Source organism: Rhamphochromis longiceps, linkage group LG18 (assembly GCF_057381845.1).
Source record: "Rhamphochromis longiceps isolate RC_006_pf linkage group LG18, R_longiceps_female_GT1.1, whole genome shotgun sequence".
Lineage (NCBI taxonomy): Eukaryota > Metazoa > Chordata > Actinopteri > Cichliformes > Cichlidae > Rhamphochromis > Rhamphochromis longiceps.
In genome coordinates, this window is record NC_140574.1 from 4233718 (window position 1) to 4259201 (window position 25484).

A 25484-nucleotide genomic window follows, 5' to 3' on the forward strand; every position below is an offset into this window, starting at 1 on the left:
TTCGAGCAGCCTTCGAATTGGGACAGCCTTTGTCGCCTCACGGTGACGTAATCGGCCTTAAAATGCGGCCTTTAAGGCTGCAGACCCTGAATTGGGATACAGCCATGGATCTTTGCTTTTGGACACAAGAGTGAGGGGAGAGCGCGAACGCAGTCCCCCACTACCACAAATTATGCAGTTGAGATTCCCGCATTTGGGGAATTCACAGGGGTCAGCACAACCGCAGTGCAATGGCTGAGCCTCGCCCTGGGTGAACAACCTTCGTGATCATGGTATCTCCCCTGCCAGGTAAGTATGAGTTGCCAGCGTGGGAGACAGGGGTCCCCTTTCCACATCCAGCACTCTGGCTGATGGTGCCTAACACACATTTTGTGCCAGTTTAAAGGGCACACCGAGAGAAGAGCAGACACATCGGCTGTATCCCAATTCAGGGTCTGCAGCCTTAAAGTACGCAGCCTCAACGATCCTCAAGGGCCGCGTACTTAAAGACCGCTAAGGCCGGAAGTGCGAGGCTTGTGAAATGTGACGGTCTAGCCTCCGTTGCGATGCCCAGGTTGCCTAGCAACCATGATACTAACAGCTGGAAACGCTACATACAGCATTGTTTGAAGGAATTGAAGGAGAAAATCTTTTGTACATTTGTTTGTTTGTTTCTACATGAGCTTTGATCATTCTCTGTAAGATTAAGGTCAGCTATTGAACGGCGTATTTTTTTTAAAGTAAAGGCTTTAAAATCAAGTTAGTACAAACGTCACTAATGTCACATAACTTTGCCGACATGTGGCCAACAGTAATGTTTTCATGTTCTTCGTTATTAAACATTTGCACATAAATAAGTGACATAATATTCAGTACTTACTTAAAGTTTACTCTTCGGCTGCCCCTCGTCCGCCGTTTTTTTTTCGGCAAAATTATCCACACCCACTGAGGCGCTATGCATTCTGGGATATGTTGGGCCGAGAAGTCTACACCGCCACGTCCTTAAAATTCAGGGAAATGAAGGACGCATTTGAGGGCCGCATTTCGAGCAGCCTTCGAATTGGGACAGCCTTTGTCGCCTCACGGTGACGTAATCGGCCTTAAAATGCGGCCTTTAAGGCTGCAGACCCTGAATTGGGATACAGCCATGGATCTTTGCTTTTGGACACAAGAGTGAGGGGAGAGCGCGAACGCAGTCCCCCACTACCACAAATTATGCAGTTGAGATTCCCGCATTTGGGGAATTCACAGGGGTCAGCACAACCGCAGTGCAATGGCTGAGCCTCGCCCTGGGTGAACAACCTTCGTGATCATGGTATCTCCCCTGCCAGGTAAGTATGAGTTGCCAGCGTGGGAGACAGGGGTCCCCTTTCCACATCCAGCACTCTGGCTGATGGTGCCTAACACACAGTTTAAAGGGCACACCGAGAGAAGAGCAGACACATCGGCTGTATCCCAATTCAGGGTCTGCAGCCTTAAAGTACGCAGCCTCAACGATCCTCAAGGGCCGCGTACTTAAAGACCGCTAAGGCCGGAAGTGCGAGGCTTGTGAAATGTGACGGTCTAGCCTCCGTTGCGATGCCCAGGTTGCCTAGCAACCATGATACTAACAGCTGGAAACGCTACATACAGCATTGTTTGAAGGAATTGAAGGAGAAAATCTTTTGTACATTTGTTTGTTTGTTTCTACATGAGCTTTGATCATTCTCTGTAAGATTAAGGTCAGCTATTGAACGGCGTATTTTTTTTAAAGTAAAGGCTTTAAAACCAAGTTAGTACAAACGTCACTAATGTCACATAACTTTGCCGACATGTGGCCAACAGTAATGTTTTCATGTTCTTCGTTATTAAACATTTGCACATAAATAAGTGACATAATATTCAGTACTTACTTAAAGTTTACTCTTCGGCTGCCCCTCGTCCGCCGTTTTTTTTTCGGCAAAATTATCCACACCCACTGAGGCGCTATGCATTCTGGGATATGTTGGGCCACGAAGTCTACACCGCCACGTCCTTAAAATTCAGGGAAATGAAGGACGCATTTGAGGGCCGCATTTCGAGCAGCCTTCGAATTGGGACAGCCTTTGTCGCCTCACGGTGACGTAATCGGCCTTAAAATGCGGCCTTTAAGGCTGCAGACCCTGAATTGGGATACAGCCATGGATCTTTGCTTTTGGACACAAGAGTGAGGGGAGAGCGCGAACGCAGTCCCCCACTACCACAAATTATGCAGTTGAGATTCCCGCATTTGGGGAATTCACAGGGGTCAGCACAACCGCAGTGCAATGGCTGAGCCTCGCCCTGGGTGAACAACCTTCGTGATCATGGTATCTCCCCTGCCAGGTAAGTATGAGTTGCCAGCGTGGGAGACAGGGGTCCCCTTTCCACATCCAGCACTCTGGCTGATGGTGCCTAACACACAGTTTAAAGGGCACACCGAGAGAAGAGCAGACACATCGGCTGTATCCCAATTCAGGGTCTGCAGCCTTAAAGTACGCAGCCTCAACGATCCTCAAGGGCCGCGTACTTAAAGACCGCTAAGGCCGGAAGTGCGAGGCTTGTGAAATGTGACGGTCTAGCCTCCGTTGCGATGCCCAGGTTGCCTAGCAACCATGATACTAACAGCTGGAAACGCTACATACAGCATTGTTTGAAGGAATTGAAGGAGAAAATCTTTTGTACATTTGTTTGTTTGTTTCTACATGAGCTTTGATCATTCTCTGTAAGATTAAGGTCAGCTATTGAACGGCGTATTTTTTTTAAAGTAAAGGCTTTAAAACCAAGTTAGTACAAACGTCACTAATGTCACATAACTTTGCCGACATGTGGCCAACAGTAATGTTTTCATGTTCTTCGTTATTAAACATTTGCACATAAATAAGTGACATAATATTCAGTACTTACTTAAAGTTTACTCTTCGGCTGCCCCTCGTCCGCCGTTTTTTTTTCGGCAAAATTATCCACACCCACTGAGGCGCTATGCATTCTGGGATATGTTGGGCCACGAAGTCTACACCGCCACGTCCTTAAAATTCAGGGAAATGAAGGACGCATTTGAGGGCCGCATTTCGAGCAGCCTTCGAATTGGGACAGCCTTTGTCGCCTCACGGTGACGTAATCGGCCTTAAAATGCGGCCTTTAAGGCTGCAGACCCTGAATTGGGATACAGCCATGGATCTTTGCTTTTGGACACAAGAGTGAGGGGAGAGCGCGAACGCAGTCCCCCACTACCACAAATTATGCAGTTGAGATTCCCGCATTTGGGGAATTCACAGGGGTCAGCACAACCGCAGTGCAATGGTTGAGCCTCGCCCTGGGTGAACCACCTTCGTGATCATGGTATCTCCCCTGCCAGGTAAGTATGAGTTGCCAGCGTGGGAGACAGGGGTCCCCTTTCCACATCCAGCACTCTGGCTGATGGTGCCTAACACACAGTTTAAAGGGCACACCGAGAGAAGAGCAGACACATCGGCTGTATCCCAATTCAGGGTCTGCAGCCTTAAAGTACGCAGCCTCAACGATCCTCAAGGGCCGCGTACTTAAAGACCGCTAAGGCCGGAAGTGCGAGGCTTGTGAAATGTGACGGTCTAGCCTCCGTTGCGATGCCCAGGTTGCCTAGCAACCATGATACTAACAGCTGGAAACGCTACATACAGCATTGTTTGAAGGAATTGAAGGAGAAAATCTTTTGTTCATTTGTTTGTTTGTTTCTACATGAGCTTTGATCATTCTCTGTAAGATTAAGGTCAGCTATTGAACGGCGTATTTTTTTTTAAAGTAAAGGCTTTAAAACCAAGTTAGTACAAACGTCACTAATGTCACATAACTTTGCCGACATGTGGCCAACAGTAATGTTTTCATGTTCTTCGTTATTAAACATTTGCACATAAATAAGTGACATAATATTCAGTACTTACTTAAAGTTTACTCTTCGGCTGCACCTCGTCCGCCGTTTTTTTTTCGGCAAAATTATCCACACCCACTGCGGCGCTATGCATTCTGGGATATGTTGGGCCGCGAAGTCTACACCGCCACGTCCTTAAAATTCAGGGAAATGAAGGACGCATTTGAGGGCCGCATTTCGAGCAGCCTTCGAATTGGGACAGCCTTTGTCGCCTCACGGTGACGTAATCGGCCTTAAAATGCGGCCTTTAAGGCTGCAGACCCTGAATTGGGATACAGCCATGGATCTTTGCTTTTGGACACAAGAGTGAGGGGAGAGCGCGAACGCAGTCCCCCACTACCACAAATTATGCAGTTGAGATTCCCGCATTTGGGGAATTCACAGGGGTCAGCACAACCGCAGTGCAATGGCTGAGCCTCGCCCTGGGTGAACAACCTTCGTGATCATGGTATCTCCCCTGCCAGGTAAGTATGAGTTGCCAGCGTGGGAGACAGGGGTCCCCTTTCCACATCCAGCACTCTGGCTGATGGTGCCTAACACACATTTTGTGCCAGTTCAAAGGGCACACCGAGAGAAGAGCAGACACATCGGCTGTATCCCAATTCAGGGTCTGCAGCCTTAAAGTACGCAGCCTCAACGATCCTCAAGGGCCGCGTACTTAAAGACCGCTAAGGCCGGAAGTGCGAGGCTTGTGAAATGTGACGGTCTAGCCTCCGTTGCGATGCCCAGGTTGCCTAGCAACCATGATACTAACAGCTGGAAACGCTACATACAGCATTGTTTGAAGGAATTGAAGGAGAAAATCTTTTGTACATTTGTTTGTTTGTTTCTACATGAGCTTTGATCATTCTCTGTAAGATTAAGGTCAGCTATTGAACGGCGTATTTTTTTTAAAGTAAAGGCTTTAAAACCAAGTTAGTACAAACGTCACTAATGTCACATAACTTTGCCGACATGTGGCCAACAGTAATGTTTTCATGTTCTTCGTTATTAAACATTTGCACATAAATAAGTGACATAATATTCAGTACTTACTTAAAGTTTACTCTTCGGCTGCCCCTCGTCCGCCGTTTTTTTTTCGGCAAAATTATCCACACCCACTGAGGCGCTATGCATTCTGGGATATGTTGGGCCGAGAAGTCTACACCGCCACGTCCTTAAAATTCAGGGAAATGAAGGACGCATTTGAGGGCCGCATTTCGAGCAGCCTTCGAATTGGGACAGCCTTTGTCGCCTCACGGTGACGTAATCGGCCTTAAAATGCGGCCTTTAAGGCTGCAGACCCTGAATTGGGATACAGCCATGGATCTTTGCTTTTGGACACAAGAGTGAGGGGAGAGCGCGAACGCAGTCCCCCACTACCACAAATTATGCAGTTGAGATTCCCGCATTTGGGGAATTCACAGGGGTCAGCACAACCGCAGTGCAATGGCTGAGCCTCGCCCTGGGTGAACAACCTTCGTGATCATGGTATCTCCCCTGCCAGGTAAGTATGAGTTGCCAGCGTGGGAGACAGGGGTCCCCTTTCCACATCCAGCACTCTGGCTGATGGTGCCTAACACACATTTTGTGCCAGTTCAAAGGGCACACCGAGAGAAGAGCAGACACATCGGCTGTATCCCAATTCAGGGTCTGCAGCCTTAAAGTACGCAGCCTCAACGATCCTCAAGGGCCGCGTACTTAAAGACCGCTAAGGCCGGAAGTGCGAGGCTTGTGAAATGTGACGGTCTAGCCTCCGTTGCGATGCCCAGGTTGCCTAGCAACCATGATACTAACAGCTGGAAATGCTACATACAGCATTGTTTGAAGGAATTGAAGGAGAAAATCTTTTGTACATTTGTTTGTTTGTTTCTACATGAGCTTTGATCATTCTCTGTAAGATTAAGGTCAGCTATTGAACGGCGTATTTTTTTTAAAGTAAAGGCTTTAAAACCAAGTTAGTACAAACGTCACTAATGTCACATAACTTTGCCGACATGTGGCCAACAGTAATGTTTTCATGTTCTTCGTTATTAAACATTTGCACATAAATAAGTGACATAATATTCAGTACTTACTTAAAGTTTACTCTTCGGCTGCCCCTCGTCCGCCGTTTTTTTTTCGGCAAAATTATCCACACCCACTGAGGCGCTATGCATTCTGGGATATGTTGGGCCACGAAGTCTACACCGCCACGTCCTTAAAATTCAGGGAAATGAAGGACGCATTTGAGGGCCGCATTTCGAGCAGCCTTCGAATTGGGACAGCCTTTGTCGCCTCACGGTGACGTAATCGGCCTTAAGGGATACAGCCATGGATCTTTGCTTTTGGACACAAGAGTGAGGGGAGAGCGCGAACGCAGTCCCCCACTACCACAAATTATGCAGTTGAGATTCCCGCATTTGGGGAATTCACAGGGGTCAGCACAACCGCAGTGCAATGGTTGAGCCTCGCCCTGGGTGAACCACCTTCGTGATCATGGTATCTCCCCTGCCAGGTAAGTATGAGTTGCCAGCGTGGGAGACAGGGGTCCCCTTTCCACATCCAGCACTCTGGCTGATGGTGCCTAACACACATTTTGTGCCAGTTTAAAGGGCACACCGAGAGAAGAGCAGACACATCGGCTGTATCCCAATTCAGGGTCTGCAGCCTTAAAGTACGCAGCCTCAACGATCCTCAAGGGCCGCGTACTTAAAGACCGCTAAGGCCGGAAGTGCGAGGCTTGTGAAATGTGACGGTCTAGCCTCCGTTGCGATGCCCAGGTTGCCTAGCAACCATGATACTAACAGCTGGAAACGCTACATACAGCATTGTTTGAAGGAATTGAAGGAGAAAATCTTTTGTTCATTTGTTTGTTTGTTTCTACATGAGCTTTGATCATTCTCTGTAAGATTAAGGTCAGCTATTGAACGGCGTATTTTTTTTTAAAGTAAAGGCTTTAAAACCAAGTTAGTACAAACGTCACTAATGTCACATAACTTTGCCGACATGTGGCCAACAGTAATGTTTTCATGTTCTTCGTTATTAAACATTTGCACATAAATAAGTGACATAATATTCAGTACTTACTTAAAGTTTACTCTTCGGCTGCCCCTCGTCCGCTGTTTTTTTTTCGGCAAAATTATCCACACCCACTGAGGCGCTATGCATTCTGGGATATGTTGGGCCACGAAGTCTACACCGCCACGTCCTTAAAATTCAGGGAAATGAAGGACGCATTTGAGGGCCGCATTTCGAGCAGCCTTCGAATTGGGACAGCCTTTGTCGCCTCACGGTGACGTAATCGGCCTTAAAATGCGGCCTTTAAGGCTGCAGACCCTGAATTGGGATACAGCCATGGATCTTTGCTTTTGGACACAAGAGTGAGGGGAGAGCGCGAACGCAGTCCCCCACTACCACAAATTATGCAGTTGAGATTCCCGCATTTGGGGAATTCACAGGGGTCAGCACAACCGCAGTGCAATGGCTGAGCCTCGCCCTGGGTGAACAACCTTCGTGATCATGGTATCTCCCCTGCCAGGTAAGTATGAGTTGCCAGCGTGGGAGACAGGGGTCCCCTTTCCACATCCAGCACTCTGGCTGATGGTGCCTAACACACAGTTTAAAGGGCACACCGAGAGAAGAGCAGACACATCGGCTGTATCCCAATTCAGGGTCTGCAGCCTTAAAGTACGCAGCCTCAACGATCCTCAAGGGCCGCGTACTTAAAGACCGCTAAGGCCGGAAGTGCGAGGCTTGTGAAATGTGACGGTCTAGCCTCCGTTGCGATGCCCAGGTTGCCTAGCAACCATGATACTAACAGCTGGAAACGCTACATACAGCATTGTTTGAAGGAATTGAAGGAGAAAATCTTTTGTACATTTGTTTGTTTGTTTCTACATGAGCTTTGATCATTCTCTGTAAGATTAAGGTCAGCTATTGAACGGCGTATTTTTTTTAAAGTAAAGGCTTTAAAACCAAGTTAGTACAAACGTCACTAATGTCACATAACTTTGCCGACATGTGGCCAACAGTAATGTTTTCATGTTCTTCGTTATTAAACATTTGCACATAAATAAGTGACATAATATTCAGTACTTACTTAAAGTTTACTCTTCGGCTGCCCCTCGTCCGCCGTTTTTTTTTCGGCAAAATTATCCACACCCACTGAGGCGCTATGCATTCTGGGATATGTTGGGCCACGAAGTCTACACCGCCACGTCCTTAAAATTCAGGGAAATGAAGGACGCATTTGAGGGCCGCATTTCGAGCAGCCTTCGAATTGGGACAGCCTTTGTCGCCTCACGGTGACGTAATCGGCCTTAAAATGCGGCCTTTAAGGCTGCAGACCCTGAATTGGGATACAGCCATGGATCTTTGCTTTTGGACACAAGAGTGAGGGGAGAGCGCGAACGCAGTCCCCCACTACCACAAATTATGCAGTTGAGATTCCCGCATTTGGGGAATTCACAGGGGTCAGCACAACCGCAGTGCAATGGCTGAGCCTCGCCCTGGGTGAACAACCTTCGTGATCATGGTATCTCCCCTGCCAGGTAAGTATGAGTTGCCAGCGTGGGAGACAGGGGTCCCCTTTCCACATCCAGCACTCTGGCTGATGGTGCCTAACACACAGTTTAAAGGGCACACCGAGAGAAGAGCAGACACATCGGCTGTATCCCAATTCAGGGTCTGCAGCCTTAAAGTACGCAGCCTCAACGATCCTCAAGGGCCGCGTACTTAAAGACCGCTAAGGCCGGAAGTGCGAGGCTTGTGAAATGTGAGGGTCTAGCCTCCGTTGCGATGCCCAGGTTGCCTAGCAACCATGATACTAACAGCTGGAAACGCTACATACAGCATTGTTTGAAGGAATTGAAGGAGAAAATCTTTTGTACATTTGTTTGTTTGTTTCTACATGAGCTTTGATCATTCTCTGTAAGATTAAGGTCAGCTATTGAACGGCGTATTTTTTTTAAAGTAAAGGCTTTAAAACCAAGTTAGTACAAACGTCACTAATGTCACATAACTTTGCCGACATGTGGCCAACAGTAATGTTTTCATGTTCTTCGTTATTAAACATTTGCACATAAATAAGTGACATAATATTCAGTACTTACTTAAAGTTTACTCTTCGGCTGCCCCTCGTCCGCCGTTTTTTTTTCGGCAAAATTATCCACACCCACTGAGGCGCTATGCATTCTGGGATATGTTGGGCCACGAAGTCTACACCGCCACGTCCTTAAAATTCAGGGAAATGAAGGACGCATTTGAGGGCCGCATTTCGAGCAGCCTTCGAATTGGGACAGCCTTTGTCGCCTCACGGTGACGTAATCGGCCTTAAAATGCGGCCTTTAAGGCTGCAGACCCTGAATTGGGATACAGCCATGGATCTTTGCTTTTGGACACAAGAGTGAGGGGAGAGCGCGAACGCAGTCCCCCACTACCACAAATTATGCAGTTGAGATTCCCGCATTTGGGGAATTCACAGGGGTCAGCACAACCGCAGTGCAATGGTTGAGCCTCGCCCTGGGTGAACCACCTTCGTGATCATGGTATCTCCCCTGCCAGGTAAGTATGAGTTGCCAGCGTGGGAGACAGGGGTCCCCTTTCCACATCCAGCACTCTGGCTGATGGTGCCTAACACACAGTTTAAAGGGCACACCGAGAGAAGAGCAGACACATCGGCTGTATCCCAATTCAGGGTCTGCAGCCTTAAAGTACGCAGCCTCAACGATCCTCAAGGGCCGCGTACTTAAAGACCGCTAAGGCCGGAAGTGCGAGGCTTGTGAAATGTGACGGTCTAGCCTCCGTTGCGATGCCCAGGTTGCCTAGCAACCATGATACTAACAGCTGGAAACGCTACATACAGCATTGTTTGAAGGAATTGAAGGAGAAAATCTTTTGTTCATTTGTTTGTTTGTTTCTACATGAGCTTTGATCATTCTCTGTAAGATTAAGGTCAGCTATTGAACGGCGTATTTTTTTTTAAAGTAAAGGCTTTAAAACCAAGTTAGTACAAACGTCACTAATGTCACATAACTTTGCCGACATGTGGCCAACAGTAATGTTTTCATGTTCTTCGTTATTAAACATTTGCACATAAATAAGTGACATAATATTCAGTACTTACTTAAAGTTTACTCTTCGGCTGCACCTCGTCCGCCGTTTTTTTTTCGGCAAAATTATCCACACCCACTGCGGCGCTATGCATTCTGGGATATGTTGGGCCGCGAAGTCTACACCGCCACGTCCTTAAAATTCAGGGAAATGAAGGACGCATTTGAGGGCCGCATTTCGAGCAGCCTTCGAATTGGGACAGCCTTTGTCGCCTCACGGTGACGTAATCGGCCTTAAAATGCGGCCTTTAAGGCTGCAGACCCTGAATTGGGATACAGCCATGGATCTTTGCTTTTGGACACAAGAGTGAGGGGAGAGCGCGAACGCAGTCCCCCACTACCACAAATTATGCAGTTGAGATTCCCGCATTTGGGGAATTCACAGGGGTCAGCACAACCGCAGTGCAATGGCTGAGCCTCGCCCTGGGTGAACAACCTTCGTGATCATGGTATCTCCCCTGCCAGGTAAGTATGAGTTGCCAGCGTGGGAGACAGGGGTCCCCTTTCCACATCCAGCACTCTGGCTGATGGTGCCTAACACACATTTTGTGCCAGTTCAAAGGGCACACCGAGAGAAGAGCAGACACATCGGCTGTATCCCAATTCAGGGTCTGCAGCCTTAAAGTACGCAGCCTCAACGATCCTCAAGGGCCGCGTACTTAAAGACCGCTAAGGCCGGAAGTGCGAGGCTTGTGAAATGTGACGGTCTAGCCTCCGTTGCGATGCCCAGGTTGCCTAGCAACCATGATACTAACAGCTGGAAATGCTACATACAGCATTGTTTGAAGGAATTGAAGGAGAAAATCTTTTGTACATTTGTTTGTTTGTTTCTACATGAGCTTTGATCATTCTCTGTAAGATTAAGGTCAGCTATTGAACGGCGTATTTTTTTTAAAGTAAAGGCTTTAAAACCAAGTTAGTACAAACGTCACTAATGTCACATAACTTTGCCGACATGTGGCCAACAGTAATGTTTTCATGTTCTTCGTTATTAAACATTTGCACATAAATAAGTGACATAATATTCAGTACTTACTTAAAGTTTACTCTTCGGCTGCCCCTCGTCCGCCGTTTTTTTTTCGGCAAAATTATCCACACCCACTGAGGCGCTATGCATTCTGGGATATGTTGGGCCACGAAGTCTACACCGCCACGTCCTTAAAATTCAGGGAAATGAAGGACGCATTTGAGGGCCGCATTTCGAGCAGCCTTCGAATTGGGACAGCCTTTGTCGCCTCACGGTGACGTAATCGGCCTTAAAATGCGGCCTTTAAGGCTGCAGACCCTGAATTGGGATACAGCCATGGATCTTTGCTTTTGGACACAAGAGTGAGGGGAGAGCGCGAACGCAGTCCCCCACTACCACAAATTATGCAGTTGAGATTCCCGCATTTGGGGAATTCACAGGGGTCAGCACAACCGCAGTGCAATGGCTGAGCCTCGCCCTGGGTGAACAACCTTCGTGATCATGGTATCTCCCCTGCCAGGTAAGTATGAGTTGCCAGCGTGGGAGACAGGGGTCCCCTTTCCACATCCAGCACTCTGGCTGATGGTGCCTAACACACATTTTGTGCCAGTTCAAAGGGCACACCGAGAGAAGAGCAGACACATCGGCTGTATCCCAATTCAGGGTCTGCAGCCTTAAAGTACGCAGCCTCAACGATCCTCAAGGGCCGCGTACTTAAAGACCGCTAAGGCCGGAAGTGCGAGGCTTGTGAAATGTGACGGTCTAGCCTCCGTTGCGATGCCCAGGTTGCCTAGCAACCATGATACTAACAGCTGGAAATGCTACATACAGCATTGTTTGAAGGAATTGAAGGAGAAAATCTTTTGTACATTTGTTTGTTTGTTTCTACATGAGCTTTGATCATTCTCTGTAAGATTAAGGTCAGCTATTGAACGGCGTATTTTTTTTAAAGTAAAGGCTTTAAAACCAAGTTAGTACAAACGTCACTAATGTCACATAACTTTGCCGACATGTGGCCAACAGTAATGTTTTCATGTTCTTCGTTATTAAACATTTGCACATAAATAAGTGACATAATATTCAGTACTTACTTAAAGTTTACTCTTCGGCTGCCCCTCGTCCGCCGTTTTTTTTTCGGCAAAATTATCCACACCCACTGAGGCGCTATGCATTCTGGGATATGTTGGGCCACGAAGTCTACACCGCCACGTCCTTAAAATTCAGGGAAATGAAGGACGCATTTGAGGGCCGCATTTCGAGCAGCCTTCGAATTGGGACAGCCTTTGTCGCCTCACGGTGACGTAATCGGCCTTAAAATGCGGCCTTTAAGGCTGCAGACCCTGAATTGGGATACAGCCATGGATCTTTGCTTTTGGACACAAGAGTGAGGGGAGAGCGCGAACGCAGTCCCCCACTACCACAAATTATGCAGTTGAGATTCCCGCATTTGGGGAATTCACAGGGGTCAGCACAACCGCAGTGCAATGGCTGAGCCTCGCCCTGGGTGAACAACCTTCGTGATCATGGTATCTCCCCTGCCAGGTAAGTATGAGTTGCCAGCGTGGGAGACAGGGGTCCCCTTTCCACATCCAGCACTCTGGCTGATGGTGCCTAACACACATTTTGTGCCAGTTCAAAGGGCACACCGAGAGAAGAGCAGACACATCGGCTGTATCCCAATTCAGGGTCTGCAGCCTTAAAGTACGCAGCCTCAACGATCCTCAAGGGCCGCGTACTTAAAGACCGCTAAGGCCGGAAGTGCGAGGCTTGTGAAATGTGACGGTCTAGCCTCCGTTGCGATGCCCAGGTTGCCTAGCAACCATGATACTAACAGCTGGAAACGCTACATACAGCATTGTTTGAAGGAATTGAAGGAGAAAATCTTTTGTACATTTGTTTGTTTGTTTCTACATGAGCTTTGATCATTCTCTGTAAGATTAAGGTCAGCTATTGAACGGCGTATTTTTTTTAAAGTAAAGGCTTTAAAACCAAGTTAGTACAAACGTCACTAATGTCACATAACTTTGCCGACATGTGGCCAACAGTAATGTTTTCATGTTCTTCGTTATTAAACATTTGCACATAAATAAGTGACATAATATTCAGTACTTACTTAAAGTTTACTCTTCGGCTGCCCCTCGTCCGCCGTTTTTTTTTCGGCAAAATTATCCACACCCACTGAGGCGCTATGCATTCTGGGATATGTTGGGCCACGAAGTCTACACCGCCACGTCCTTAAAATTCAGGGAAATGAAGGACGCATTTGAGGGCCGCATTTCGAGCAGCCTTCGAATTGGGACAGCCTTTGTCGCCTCACGGTGACGTAATCGGCCTTAAGGGATACAGCCATGGATCTTTGCTTTTGGACACAAGAGTGAGGGGAGAGCGCGAACGCAGTCCCCCACTACCACAAATTATGCAGTTGAGATTCCCGCATTTGGGGAATTCACAGGGGTCAGCACAACCGCAGTGCAATGGTTGAGCCTCGCCCTGGGTGAACCACCTTCGTGATCATGGTATCTCCCCTGCCAGGTAAGTATGAGTTGCCAGCGTGGGAGACAGGGGTCCCCTTTCCACATCCAGCACTCTGGCTGATGGTGCCTAACACACATTTTGTGCCAGTTTAAAGGGCACACCGAGAGAAGAGCAGACACATCGGCTGTATCCCAATTCAGGGTCTGCAGCCTTAAAGTACGCAGCCTCAACGATCCTCAAGGGCCGCGTACTTAAAGACCGCTAAGGCCGGAAGTGCGAGGCTTGTGAAATGTGACGGTCTAGCCTCCGTTGCGATGCCCAGGTTGCCTAGCAACCATGATACTAACAGCTGGAAACGCTACATACAGCATTGTTTGAAGGAATTGAAGGAGAAAATCTTTTGTTCATTTGTTTGTTTGTTTCTACATGAGCTTTGATCATTCTCTGTAAGATTAAGGTCAGCTATTGAACGGCGTATTTTTTTTTAAAGTAAAGGCTTTAAAACCAAGTTAGTACAAACGTCACTAATGTCACATAACTTTGCCGACATGTGGCCAACAGTAATGTTTTCATGTTCTTCGTTATTAAACATTTGCACATAAATAAGTGACATAATATTCAGTACTTACTTAAAGTTTACTCTTCGGCTGCCCCTCGTCCGCTGTTTTTTTTTCGGCAAAATTATCCACACCCACTGAGGCGCTATGCATTCTGGGATATGTTGGGCCACGAAGTCTACACCGCCACGTCCTTAAAATTCAGGGAAATGAAGGACGCATTTGAGGGCCGCATTTCGAGCAGCCTTCGAATTGGGACAGCCTTTGTCGCCTCACGGTGACGTAATCGGCCTTAAAATGCGGCCTTTAAGGCTGCAGACCCTGAATTGGGATACAGCCATGGATCTTTGCTTTTGGACACAAGAGTGAGGGGAGAGCGCGAACGCAGTCCCCCACTACCACAAATTATGCAGTTGAGATTCCCGCATTTGGGGAATTCACAGGGGTCAGCACAACCGCAGTGCAATGGCTGAGCCTCGCCCTGGGTGAACCAATTTCAATTTTCAAAGAGTTTTATTGTTCAAAATCAAAAATTACATCTGTTCATTCGTGAAGAAATAAAAACAAATAAACAACCAAGACTCTGAAATCAAAACCCAAGATGGGGAAACCCAGAAAGGGAAAAAAACAAACACAAAGGTCAAGTAAAACAAACGCACAATACTCTCACATTATCCTACATGCAAAATATTCAAATACTTCCTTGGTACTTTCCACATCTTTCTTTTGTCTTCTTCATTATCTCCAACTGAGATTCTCATAATGTAATCCTTTAACAAACAAACCATACTATTGATTACGACTCTTTCAGATATTTCATATTTTTTAAATACACAAATGTTTCTCGCTCTCCACAGAGCATCTTTAACACAATTCACCATTATCCACCAACACATTTCCCTTTTTTCCCCGGTTTTTTCCAAAATCCCATACATTATAAGTTCATATGTCAACTCTTCTTTACTTAAATCTTTCAACCACTGTCTTAATAGGCCCCACACTTTTTGCGCAAAAAAACATTCCCAAAATAAATGTTTAACCGTTTCGTCACCTCCACACCTCTTTCTTGGACATTGGGCACTCCTCGTGCACTCCCTTTTTTTCAAAAAAGCTCTTGTCGGCAAACATTCTTGAACGGCTTGCCACGCTAAGTCTTTATGAGGATTTAGCAGGCATTTGTTATTTACATTACCCCAAGCCATTTTAGTGTGAGTTTCACGCAATTTTCCTATCGGTGACATGCTACCTGTTGGAAACAATGTCTCCTCTATAGTTGCGCGCGTTATCTCCTGAAGGGTTATCCTAGTCTGGAGGCGTTTCAGCAAACTAAACACTACCTTGTAGATTACAGGATATTGTTCAGAGAAGGGCACGTTAATGGGGGGGCGCACACCCCACGTCTGCAAAACTTTCCGACCCACCCAAAACTTAGTAAAGTATGGCCAAAGTTTATCTTTAGGATCACTAAAACATGCCTTAAGAATTGGGGTGATAAACATCGCATTGCACTTGGACTCTAATTCTGGTACTGCTCTCCCCCCTTTCCCTACTGGTTTGTACATAACTTCCCTCTTTGCTCTCTCATGTTGACCTCCCCATAGGAACTGAAACATCACCTTCCTCAATGAAGTTAATATTTCATAAGGGATTGGCAACGTCGTTGCCAAAAATGCTATAGAAGCTATTACTTCAGCTTTTATTACCAGAACCTTACCTATAAAGGAGAGTTCCCTATCTTTCCAGTTCAACAGTTTCCCTTGTATTGTATTCCCTTGCCCTGGGTGAACCACCTTCGTGATCATGGTATCTCCCCTGCCAGGTAAGTATGAGTTGCCAGCGTGGGAGACAGGGGTCCCCTTTCCACATGCAGCACTCTGGCTGATGGTGCCTAACACGCATAATGCCTGAATCCAGTGACGTGAGCACGCCATCGCATTTTGTCCCAGTTCAAAGGCCACACCGAGAGAAGAGCAGACACATAAATCTTTGCTGCTGGACACAAGAGTGAGGGGAGAGCGCGAACGCAGTCCCCCAGTACCACAAATTATGCAGTTGAGATTCCCGCATTTGGGGAATTCACAGGGGTCAGCACAACCGCAGTGCAATGGCTGAGCCTCGCCCTGTACTAAAACGGGGGCCAATATAGTCCCAAGAAGCATTATTAGTATACGTACTAGGTGAGGTATACTTGGGAAATATAATTGAAGTATACTTATTTTTTGTATGGCCAGCAACAAAAACTAATGGCTACATTTAGAGAAATGTTTAAAAATGACTTCATTTAGCAGGGTGTTCCTTTTTTCTCTTCTTATTCTTTCTTATACTGGACCTTCATTTGTTTTGTATAAGGTGGTACTTTTTAAGACACCTCTGCCTAACTACAGTGAACTAACCTAATAATATGCTCTGGTCGTCATTTTACACAAGTTAAGGTGTCACATCCATGAAACCTACACCACTAACCAGCATCAGTCCTACAATTCACTCTCAAAATTAATAAATTCTGGGACAAGCAGAAACTGTATTTTTAGAGGTGCATTTTGTGGCAGGCCAGACTGCTATTAAATGCACTCTCCTAAAGAAATAATTCCTTTGTAGCACCACTTCGTCTAGGTTCAGAAGAGATGTCCTGGATATATGTGATAATGTAACATATTATAACAGTTTAGCGCGTTGGGTTGTGTTTTTAAAGCAATTGTTACGTTTTTAAAGCTTTTTAATGTGACTGGTGCGATAGCCGACACCACACCTTCTTCTTACATACAACGTGACGTATGACGCACACGTCGGGTATTCACTTTCTAAACAACAATGGGGATACAAAATATTGCTCGAGGTGGTTAATGCTCCTTTTGCTGGTTGCCAACCACCATTAAATAACAACAAGAAGAAAATTTTGATCTGCTTTTCTTAGTTTTGCACGTTTAAGCCGCAATTCAGACTCAAACAAAGCTGCAAAGCAGGAGAACAACATGGCCATCAACTATTCTGTGCCACAGATCCAGTTCGCTGCAGCACAGAGTGATGATGAGACCGTTAACATGTACAACTTAGAAGTAGTCTGAGGTAACTGGATGTTCAATTGGGTTAAATGCAAGGTTGATTGGATTATATCTGAAGATCATATGCTATTCGTGATAACTCTGCTAGACTCCAAATCGCTCATCCATGCGGGAGTATTTCAAAATTAAATGAAACCACTTAACACTTTTTCCCTAAAACGGACTGACATGGAACACATTAAAGTTGGATTGACACCAGCTAATCAGTCTGAAGGTAAGTGTTTTTTTCACTTATTCGAGAGAAGTCTGAAATGCGTTCTTATTACTGTTTGTTTTGAATTTAAGCTACCTTACCAGGATATTTTAATTCAAATGCTAAGACAAAATGTCAATATCTATGAATGTGGAGACTCAAAAGACTAGTTAGGTAATAGTTGCCGATGGATTTATGAGACTTGATAGAAAACTTTTGCAACAGGTGAATCGGTGAACTACCGAGGTTGCGCCCAAATGCTTAAAGCTGTTAGCTGGTCAGTGTTTTCAGGTGTGCTTGTACTACCTGTACGGTGCGGAGTGCTGACTAAGTCATGTTAAACCCATTAAAGCGTCAAGCTCAGATATCTTTTCATTTTTGTGCACTGCTCTCTTGTCGACATACATTTTCTGTTTATTGAAGCCTTTTGTGAATAATTTTGATCATGTAAAAACTGGGAATTGGTCCCTATTGACAATACTCTTATTTTTTGCATTGCATATGTCATTTAGGAAAGGTAATTGGTCACTGAACTTTTTGCAACTGTGTGTATTTCTAAATTTTGTGGCTTCAGTGCACGGAAATTTATATTGTTCAGTTTGCATGTTAAAAGCCACAAACATGTAGCTAACTATAGGCTTTCTTGTGGAACTGAGAACTGCCCTGCCACTTTCAGAACATTTTCTGCCTTCATTCACATATGCCTAGGAATCACAGGACAAGAAGGGAGACCACTGAGGAGGAGTTTTATAAGTTCACTGGTGACCTCAGCTGTCAAGTTCCTGGATGTGGGTATGCTGCACAAAACTTCACAGCTCTTTGTGCCCCTCTCAGATTTCATATCAAACATGGGGGGGGAGTATTATGTCCATTTGAAGGTTGCTCTAAATACTTCAGTGTCCGAACATCATTTTCCAGCCATATTTCTCAAAAACATAAATAGACAGTTCAGCAGTCAAGGAAACAAGAAATTGGGGGATTTGCCATAATACAAGGACAGGAAACAATCTATTAGAAGACAGTTGACTTTGTGTCATTTAAAAATGCAGGCTAAAATGCTCTTGCCAACCAGCACTATACAGAGCATCATAGAGGAATTTCAGGATCTTTGAAGCTGTGCAATGCACGAAGCAAAAGTAGACACTGAATCTAACACCATTAACCTTTCGTTGGTAATGGTAGGACTAAGGTTGGAAATTGTGACAAACTGTAAAATATACTGTATTTTACGATGTATTTTTCAACTTTTCAATGCAAGACCTTGAGTTTGTATTTCTTTTGCAGTCCTGGGATTGATTTTCATCTTCAGACAAGGTCCCCAAAACTGCCTTTCTGTTAGTACTCAATCCTAATTGCAGGGTTCATCTTTTAGTGAGGACATATTTGTTGAAATAGCCATATAAAGTTGCTTTTCCAATGATCTCTCTCTCTCTTTTTTTTTTTTAGATGGCAGACCAAAGAATTTGAATGACACCATTACTCTGGAGGAATCTGGAGAACTGGTGCCAGAGGAACAACCTCCTTCTAAACGTCAGTAAGACAAAGGAGCTGATAGTGGACTTCAGCACTAAGCAGGAGAGGAACTACCAGACCCCCGTCATCAACGAGTGCCCAGTGGAGAGAGTGGACAGCTTCAAATACCTCGGAGTTCACATCACGCAGGACCTGTCATGGTCCTGTCACATCAACACCGTGGTGAAAAAGGCCCGACAGCGTCTCTACCACCTCAGACGCTTGAGAGACTTCCAACTGCCCTCCAAGGTGCTCAGGAACTTTTACTCGTGCACCATAGAGAGCATCCTGGCGGGAAACATCTTAACCTGGTTCGGGAACAGCACCATGCAGGACAGACGAGCTCTACAGAGGGTTGTGCGGTCAGCTGAGCGCACCATCCGCTCCGAGCTCCCTGACCTGCACTCAATCTACAGCAGGCGGTGCTGGACCAAGGCCAGGAAGATTGTGAAGGACCTCAGCCATCCCAACAACAGACTGTTCTCTCTGTTGAGGTCAGGAAAGCGATTCCGCTCCCTGAAGACCAACACAGAGAGACTGAGGAGGAGCTTCTTCCTGCAGGCGATACGGTCTCTCAATCACACCACCACACAGTACTGACCCACACATATGGTTCTTACACACACACTGGACTTTCTGGACTTTGGTTTTGCACAACACTGGTCACTATATTCTTCATTTCCGGTTAATACTTGTACAGCTGCTGTTATTGTGTATATATTTATTTATATTTATATTTCTTCATACATTCTTATATAGTTCTATATTGTGTATTGTGTATTTTGTTGTACAGTTATTTTATTTTCAACTTTAATTTATATATTTATCTTTATCTTATTCTTCCCAGTCAAATTTACCCTTCATTCTAATTTGTGTTGTACAGTTATTTCATTTTTAACCTTAATTTATATTTTATTCCTTCCTAGTTAAATTTACCCTTTTTAATTTTTCATATTTATTTCCTATCTTATTCATAGCCTTTTCCTTTTTTGTTCTCTTTAGGTCACGAGCAGTTGTCCAAGCATTTCACTACATATCGTACTGTGTATGACTGTGTACGTGACAAATAAAATTTGAATTTGAAAAAAAATTTGAGCTTGGGAAAGATTTCCACTCCAACTGTCGCATGCAATCACAAGAGGAGACAGAGGTCATCCAGAGGACAGGAGAAGTATGGTTAGAATTGTTGTGGAGGCCATGCAAGTTAACTGCAGAAACCCTAAACGTTGCATCTTGTGAAGAGGTTGCTAAGATCATTGTTAACAGATACCCTCAAACATTTGCAGATTTTACTGAAAAGGGAGAAAGACTGGGTTGTGGACGTTATTCACTACTAAGAAGCATCAAATCTAGAGTTGAACATGTTAATCAAGATAATACAACACATAGACTTCGTCAAACAAAGAGAACCAGGAATGAGGAAGACTTTAGTCCCAACAAATTAGATTATTAGCTGATCCATAGTAAGTACATCTGATGTTATGTCAGATTTTAAGTCCCAGTTTTGTCAGACAGTCGATTATTATTTTGGTCATAAAATCATCTTGATTAAGCTGTTAAAAGTTTGATTTGAAATATAGCCATACATTTAAAGGAAGATTCTACTATATTACTTGATGTTAAAGAAAATGTAAAAATCTGATGAGTTCTGAATTATGATCTGCACAAGGTTTTATTTATTTATTTATTTTACTTATAGAAGACATGAAACACTACACATAAAAATGCTAATTTAAACCTTTGAGCCCTGATCTCAAAAACAGATATAGATATAATGCTGTCTGTGAAGCTGGAATTAAGAAATAAGTGCTCAAAGTTTTAAAAACATATTTAGTGCCATATTCTGTCAGTATGGAACATCATCCAATGTCATGTTGTTGGTTTGTTAGTTGCAGCTAATAGACTTAGATTAGTTTATGTTAGCTAACTAGTGGCAGAATGGATAACTCAGAGGAAAATGAATAACACTAAAACTAAAAATCAGTCTAAGGGATCACTTTTTGGGCCACACCTGTCTGCAACAATGAGTGTTATGTTAAGAAACCAAGGATATACTGTTCACTTTCACTGTCTCTCTCTTTAGGAGTAAGTGGCTCTATGTTGTTTGGCTATTTGAATTAAAACACAAATATCCACCTGTTAGTAGTCGTGTTCGGATTTGTAATGCACTTTATAAATAAGAACAGTGTGGAAAAGAGCCTGTTTGAGTTACCAGACTGACAAGCTGCAGCCCAGCACTCCAGCTTTTCCACACTAGGCCGAGTGTACATTAAATTCACAACTCACCATATTTACCTTAACTTGAGTTAATGGATGATCCAGTTTTGGGTTTCTTGTTATTGAATGTCCTTCTGTGTTTGTACAAGTAGAATTCTGTTAAATAATATTAAAAACAGTTAAATAATTGAGGAGAATCTTGATGTTCATCTGAATGGGCCCTAGGACATATAAATGTCATCAATTTATTTCAGACAAATTAACTTTATTAACAATGTTATACATCTGTGTTGTGTTTCAGCCCACAGCTCATTGCTGTTGATCTCATCTTTGCACACTGTCTCAGTAAAATAAGGTAAATGCAATTTTGTGCAAAAAGGTTTTGCAGAACATCTGGAATCGTGGGCTTATCTTGAAAGTTAATCCAGTACAACAGAATCCGTCTCAGTCATTTAGTTTTTTTCTTTTTTCAACACTGTCTGTATTTTATATATTTGTAAAATATAAATTATGAGTTAATGATGCAGTGTTTTCAGTCTGTGTTGGTGTCTCTTCTGATGTCATGTACAAATGCAAATGGATGACCATAGAAGAGTCAGAAGGGAAAAGTAGGATGATACTCTGTGAAATGCACTATACACAGGTACACACACACACAGGTCTTTATCACCAGTCTGACAGCTGTCGGTCCCAGCTGATTTCCCTCTCTCTCCGCTCCTCTCCGTCTCACTATAAAAAGGGAAGGAAACCACATACTCAATTTCAGGTTAGTTGTGAGCCACAAGGTTCATCTTCTTCTCTTTTAAAGGTTTATAGGTACTGTGTCTAGTTTGCTCACTAATCTTAAGGAAAGGTCCTCCTTGTGTGAAGTCAGCCTCAATAACATACAGGGTTTTTGCTCAGAACAGGCTTTTGGGAGATGATGCAGGATTTGTCTGGCTATAGAAATGGCAATGATTCTGTGTTACCTCGCTTGGGGTTGTGGACTTCCTTGTTCTTCCTGAGCATTTGGCATACAGACATTTATTTTATGCTTGAATAAATTAAACCCCCACTGGGTGAAATATGCTTTATTACAATGTTCCTTTGACTAGAGGCCAAAACCTCTTGGGAGGGGTGTTTAGCAGAGGGTACAGTGAACAGGGATACACTAGAAGTCCAAAAACTCAAAACCTTTCAGGATCCAGGATTATGACCAAGAAGAAACAAGCAAATAAGATTTCTTTTCTTTTAAGGGGTACATAAAAATTCACACTTTCATATTGATTATATTATATTTTTGGTTCTTATTTAGTGGGTATGAAAGTAAACAGTAGAAAGCTGTGTGGTGAAGATGCACAATTTGTTGTACATCTTCTGGAGTTTGTGGTTTCAACGTGGCAGTAAGATGAGGAAGACATGAGTCCATGGAAAAAGGTCAGTTAGTAAATATTCTGTTTTTGAAGGAAATGTTTCTATAATATTACATGATACAGCTCCAAATTAATTAGCTAATGACAATTTGATTCTTTTTACCATGATTTGCAATACAATCGACTCATAAAGGGTTTTATCAGGCTAAAAACATGTCAGAATCTAAAAAATGTGGACAAACTGAGCTGAGGTGTTTTAACCTCCTCTACATCCCTGTTAGCAGGATGAAGGTGCCCTCTTGTGTTGTGCATCAATTTTAAAATTAACCTTCAGAAAAACATTTAAAAAAAAACTTCACTGAGCTTTCAGCATCTTCAGCAACATCAGCAAAGAGACATTTGTAAAACCACACCGTGTCAGTTTGTTCACAGGAGTCACAAGAAGTGATTGTTTTTATGGCTAGACAGACACAGTAAAGAGCTCAATCTAACAAGACCTCAAAAACATCAAGAGAACATTTAGAACATGTCAAGGTACCACCTGTAATGTGTAACTGATTTCTGTGCATTGCAGAATGCCACAATAATGATGGAAATAAAAAAAGAAATGGAAACTAAAATACTGTTTTAATCCCACAACAGTATGAAAGGATTCAGTCTATTTCAGTTTAACAAACTCAGCAATGTCCCCATAAGAATAACAAAGCCAAAGTCCAGCATAGAGCGGCTGAGTGAATGTGGTCTGGACTCTGTGGAGGAGAGTCATGGTTTCAGAGACGCTGTAGAAGGACAAAATACCTGCTCTGTGATCCAGGTACACTCCTACTCTGGAGGAACGAGGACCTGAGACACGAGTTTGGATGTTGTTGTACTGAAATGTATAACTATTTTTCAAACAATCTAATGCCCAAGATTTGTCATTATGTCCAAACCAACATCCAGTTTCTACTCTGCTGATATTCTTGTACGCAGCTGCTACAATAATTCCTCCACCTCTCCACTCCACCTCCCAGTAACAACGTCCAGTCAGACTTTGTCTACTCAGGACCTGCCACCATCCAGTGAATCTGTCTGGATGATCAGAATAAGACTGTTTCTTTGTGGATGTTGCTTTTCTGTTCTCCTCTGATAATAACAGATATGTGTTTGCTGTGTTTGGATCCAGTGTGATTTCACGTGAATATTTTAAAAATTCCGCTCTAGTCTTTGGCTCTGCTTGTGGATCCGACAGTAAAACATTCACTTCAGTGACTGTCAGTGAGATGTTTGTCCATTCCTCTCTCAGAATGTCCTGTAGTTTATCTCTGACCTCTGACACAGCTGCTGTCACATCCTCAAAGTAGCTCAGAGGACGGATATTGATGCTGGATGAGTCTGTAGACTCACTGAGTGCTGACAGTGAGGGGTAGTTGTGTAGAAACTGGATGTGATCCTCTGTGTGTGAGAGCTGCTTCAGCTCAGCATCTTTCCTCTTCAGCTCAGTGATCTCCTGCTCCAGCTTCTCCTGAAGCTCTTTGACTCGACTCACTTCAGTTTCCTGCTGGGATCTGATCTGCTGCTTCACATCAGAGCTTCTTTTCTGGATGAGATGGATCAGCTCAGTGAAGATCTTCTCACTGTGCTCCACTGTTTGATCAGCAGACTGATTGATGGCCTCCACCTCCTGTTGAAGCAGCTTCACATCTTTCTCTCTGTCCTGGATTCTCTGCTGGATGTTTTGTCGACTCACCTCCAGCTCTCTCTGCCTCTCAGTCCTTTCTGCTGCAGCTGAGACTGTGTCGTGGCCTTTATGTTCATCCACAGAGCAGAGATAACAGATACTCTGCTGATCAGTACGGCAGAACATCTTCATCACCTCATCATGACGAGAGCAGATGTTCTCCTGGAGCTTCTTGGAGGGCTCCACCAGCTTGTGTTCTTTTAATGTAGGTGAATAATAATGAAGCTTAAGGTGTTTCTCACAGTAAGAAGTCAGACAGATTAAACAGGATTTGCGGGCTTTCAGTTTTCTTCCAATACAGAGACCACAGGCCACATCTTCAGGTCCAGCATAGCAGTGATCAGCAGTAGCAGCTTGGAGTCCAGTCTTCTTCAGCTCCTCCACTAAATTTGCTAAAATGGTATTTTTCACCAGCACGGGCCTCACTGTGAAGATCTGCCTACATTGAGGACAGCTTTGGATTTTCTTTACCTTCTCGCCATTCCAGAGTTTTGTAATACAGTTCATGCAGTAGCTGTGTCCACAGGGAATAGTCACTGGATCCTTCAGTAGATCCAAACAGATCGAACAAGTGAAGGTTTCTGGGTCCATTTGATTTTCTTGCTGCGCTAATTCCCTATTTTCTCTCTGACTGTCACGTAGGTTTCACGTTCTGTGAAGACAAACAGCCTCTGTGCCCTGAAGGGAAACTGAGCTCTTTTTTACTTCTTGCAATCCACCCTTATACAGGGGAAGTATTAACAGTGTGACAAAGAGCGTGTTGTGACAGGCATGGTGTGTTATGCTTGACTTACTGAATACAGTAACAACTATGACCCAGTTAAACAGTTTACAGGAATTTAAACAGGAATTTTTACACTCAGAGCTTTAACTTTTAGCTCCTAACATGTGAATTGAATTGGATCTCTTATCTAGGAGGGTTTTTCGGTTCTGACTGACTTGTGGTGATTTGGGATTTAAGCTCTGTAGGATCTACTGAGGACTTTGATATGTCTTGGGTCACTGTGCTTCTGGCTGTTGTAACACAAGTCAGTGGATTTTTTGTGAGTCATGTCATTGTTTAGTGAAGTACATGGGAAAAGACAGGTTTCGAGAATGATTGAAATGATTGGTTCCCTTACTTTAACCTATGCTTACATGTTAGTTATCTGTTTTGAATATTAATAAATATGACTTAAAACATTGTCTAATCACCTAGTCAAACTACAGAACAGCGATTAGAATCATACAGTCTATCTAAAAATCATTTTACATTTTTGCTCTGTCTTGCCTGCTTGGTGCCCTGCAGGCTCACTGAGGGCCCTCGCGCTCACTTTTCGCTTATATGTGTGTGATAGAATTCAGAAAACAGATCGGTGCAAATTATAAGTCTATATCATAATGTCTTCAGTTTTTGTGTTTGTTGTAGGGTTGTAAACTTCAACGCGTTAAAGGGGGGACGGCAGAGGATTCTCTGGCTGGCTGGAGCGGGATCT

The 25484-nt window shown here is 44.2% G+C and overlaps 2 protein-coding genes, 14 non-coding genes and 2 pseudogenes across 16 annotated transcripts; 1 reads left to right on the forward strand and 17 right to left on the reverse strand.

Moving 5' to 3' along the window:
- Positions 1-132: 132 nt before the first annotated feature.
- LOC146647463 (U1 spliceosomal RNA) lies at positions 133-296 on the reverse strand. The gene has a single exon (XR_014908678.1). It is a non-coding gene; the product is annotated as a U1 spliceosomal RNA (small nuclear RNA).
- Positions 297-1154: 858 nt separating this feature from the next.
- On the reverse strand, positions 1155-1318 carry LOC146647464 (U1 spliceosomal RNA). The gene has a single exon (XR_014908679.1). It is a non-coding gene; the product is annotated as a U1 spliceosomal RNA (small nuclear RNA).
- Positions 1319-2166: 848 nt separating this feature from the next.
- LOC146647465 (U1 spliceosomal RNA) lies at positions 2167-2330 on the reverse strand. The gene has a single exon (XR_014908680.1). It is a non-coding gene; the product is annotated as a U1 spliceosomal RNA (small nuclear RNA).
- Positions 2331-3178: 848 nt separating this feature from the next.
- LOC146647466 (U1 spliceosomal RNA) lies at positions 3179-3342 on the reverse strand. Its single transcript, XR_014908666.1, has one exon. It is a non-coding gene; the product is annotated as a U1 spliceosomal RNA (small nuclear RNA).
- An 849-nt stretch (positions 3343-4191) lies between these two features.
- LOC146647467 (U1 spliceosomal RNA) lies at positions 4192-4355 on the reverse strand. The gene has a single exon (XR_014908681.1). It is a non-coding gene; the product is annotated as a U1 spliceosomal RNA (small nuclear RNA).
- An 858-nt stretch (positions 4356-5213) lies between these two features.
- On the reverse strand, positions 5214-5377 carry LOC146647468 (U1 spliceosomal RNA). Its single transcript, XR_014908682.1, has one exon. It is a non-coding gene; the product is annotated as a U1 spliceosomal RNA (small nuclear RNA).
- An 826-nt stretch (positions 5378-6203) lies between these two features.
- On the reverse strand, positions 6204-6367 carry LOC146647469 (U1 spliceosomal RNA). Its single transcript, XR_014908667.1, has one exon. It is a non-coding gene; the product is annotated as a U1 spliceosomal RNA (small nuclear RNA).
- Positions 6368-7226: 859 nt separating this feature from the next.
- On the reverse strand, positions 7227-7390 carry LOC146647470 (U1 spliceosomal RNA). The gene has a single exon (XR_014908684.1). It is a non-coding gene; the product is annotated as a U1 spliceosomal RNA (small nuclear RNA).
- An 848-nt stretch (positions 7391-8238) lies between these two features.
- On the reverse strand, positions 8239-8402 carry LOC146647471 (U1 spliceosomal RNA). Its single transcript, XR_014908685.1, has one exon. It is a non-coding gene; the product is annotated as a U1 spliceosomal RNA (small nuclear RNA).
- Positions 8403-9250: 848 nt separating this feature from the next.
- Positions 9251-9414, reverse strand: LOC146647472 (U1 spliceosomal RNA). Its single transcript, XR_014908668.1, has one exon. It is a non-coding gene; the product is annotated as a U1 spliceosomal RNA (small nuclear RNA).
- An 849-nt stretch (positions 9415-10263) lies between these two features.
- LOC146647473 (U1 spliceosomal RNA) lies at positions 10264-10427 on the reverse strand. The gene has a single exon (XR_014908686.1). It is a non-coding gene; the product is annotated as a U1 spliceosomal RNA (small nuclear RNA).
- An 858-nt stretch (positions 10428-11285) lies between these two features.
- On the reverse strand, positions 11286-11449 carry LOC146647474 (U1 spliceosomal RNA). Its single transcript, XR_014908687.1, has one exon. It is a non-coding gene; the product is annotated as a U1 spliceosomal RNA (small nuclear RNA).
- Positions 11450-12307: 858 nt separating this feature from the next.
- Positions 12308-12471, reverse strand: LOC146647475 (U1 spliceosomal RNA). Its single transcript, XR_014908688.1, has one exon. It is a non-coding gene; the product is annotated as a U1 spliceosomal RNA (small nuclear RNA).
- An 826-nt stretch (positions 12472-13297) lies between these two features.
- Positions 13298-13461, reverse strand: LOC146647476 (U1 spliceosomal RNA). Its single transcript, XR_014908669.1, has one exon. It is a non-coding gene; the product is annotated as a U1 spliceosomal RNA (small nuclear RNA).
- Positions 13462-14320: 859 nt separating this feature from the next.
- Positions 14321-14457, reverse strand: LOC146647477 (U1 spliceosomal RNA; annotated as a pseudogene).
- Positions 14458-15959: 1502 nt separating this feature from the next.
- Positions 15960-16139, reverse strand: LOC146647478 (U1 spliceosomal RNA; annotated as a pseudogene).
- Positions 16140-18410: 2271 nt separating this feature from the next.
- Positions 18411-19652, forward strand: LOC146647479 (uncharacterized). Its single transcript, XM_085390344.1, has 2 exons — positions 18411-18542; positions 18655-19652. Exon 2 carries the CDS (start codon positions 18676-18678, stop codon positions 19318-19320), a length of 645 nt encoding a protein of 214 aa, XP_085246470.1. The 5' UTR covers positions 18411-18542; positions 18655-18675; the 3' UTR covers positions 19321-19652.
- Positions 19653-22711: 3059 nt separating this feature from the next.
- On the reverse strand, positions 22712-24838 carry LOC146647480 (tripartite motif-containing protein 16-like). The gene has a single exon (XM_085390168.1). It carries the CDS (start codon positions 24598-24600, stop codon positions 22948-22950), a length of 1653 nt encoding a protein of 550 aa, XP_085246294.1. The 5' UTR covers positions 24601-24838; the 3' UTR covers positions 22712-22947.
- Positions 24839-25484: the final 646 nt, after the last annotated feature.

What these genes read in the sequence shown, in the direction of transcription:
- LOC146647479 (XM_085390344.1), top strand. Translation starts at nt 18,676, where the DNA reads ATGACACCATTACTCTGGAGGAATCTGGAGAACTGGTGCCAGAGGAAC.
- LOC146647480 (XM_085390168.1), bottom strand. Translation starts at nt 24,600, where the DNA reads ATGGACCCAGAAACCTTCACTTGTTCGATCTGTTTGGATCTACTGAAG.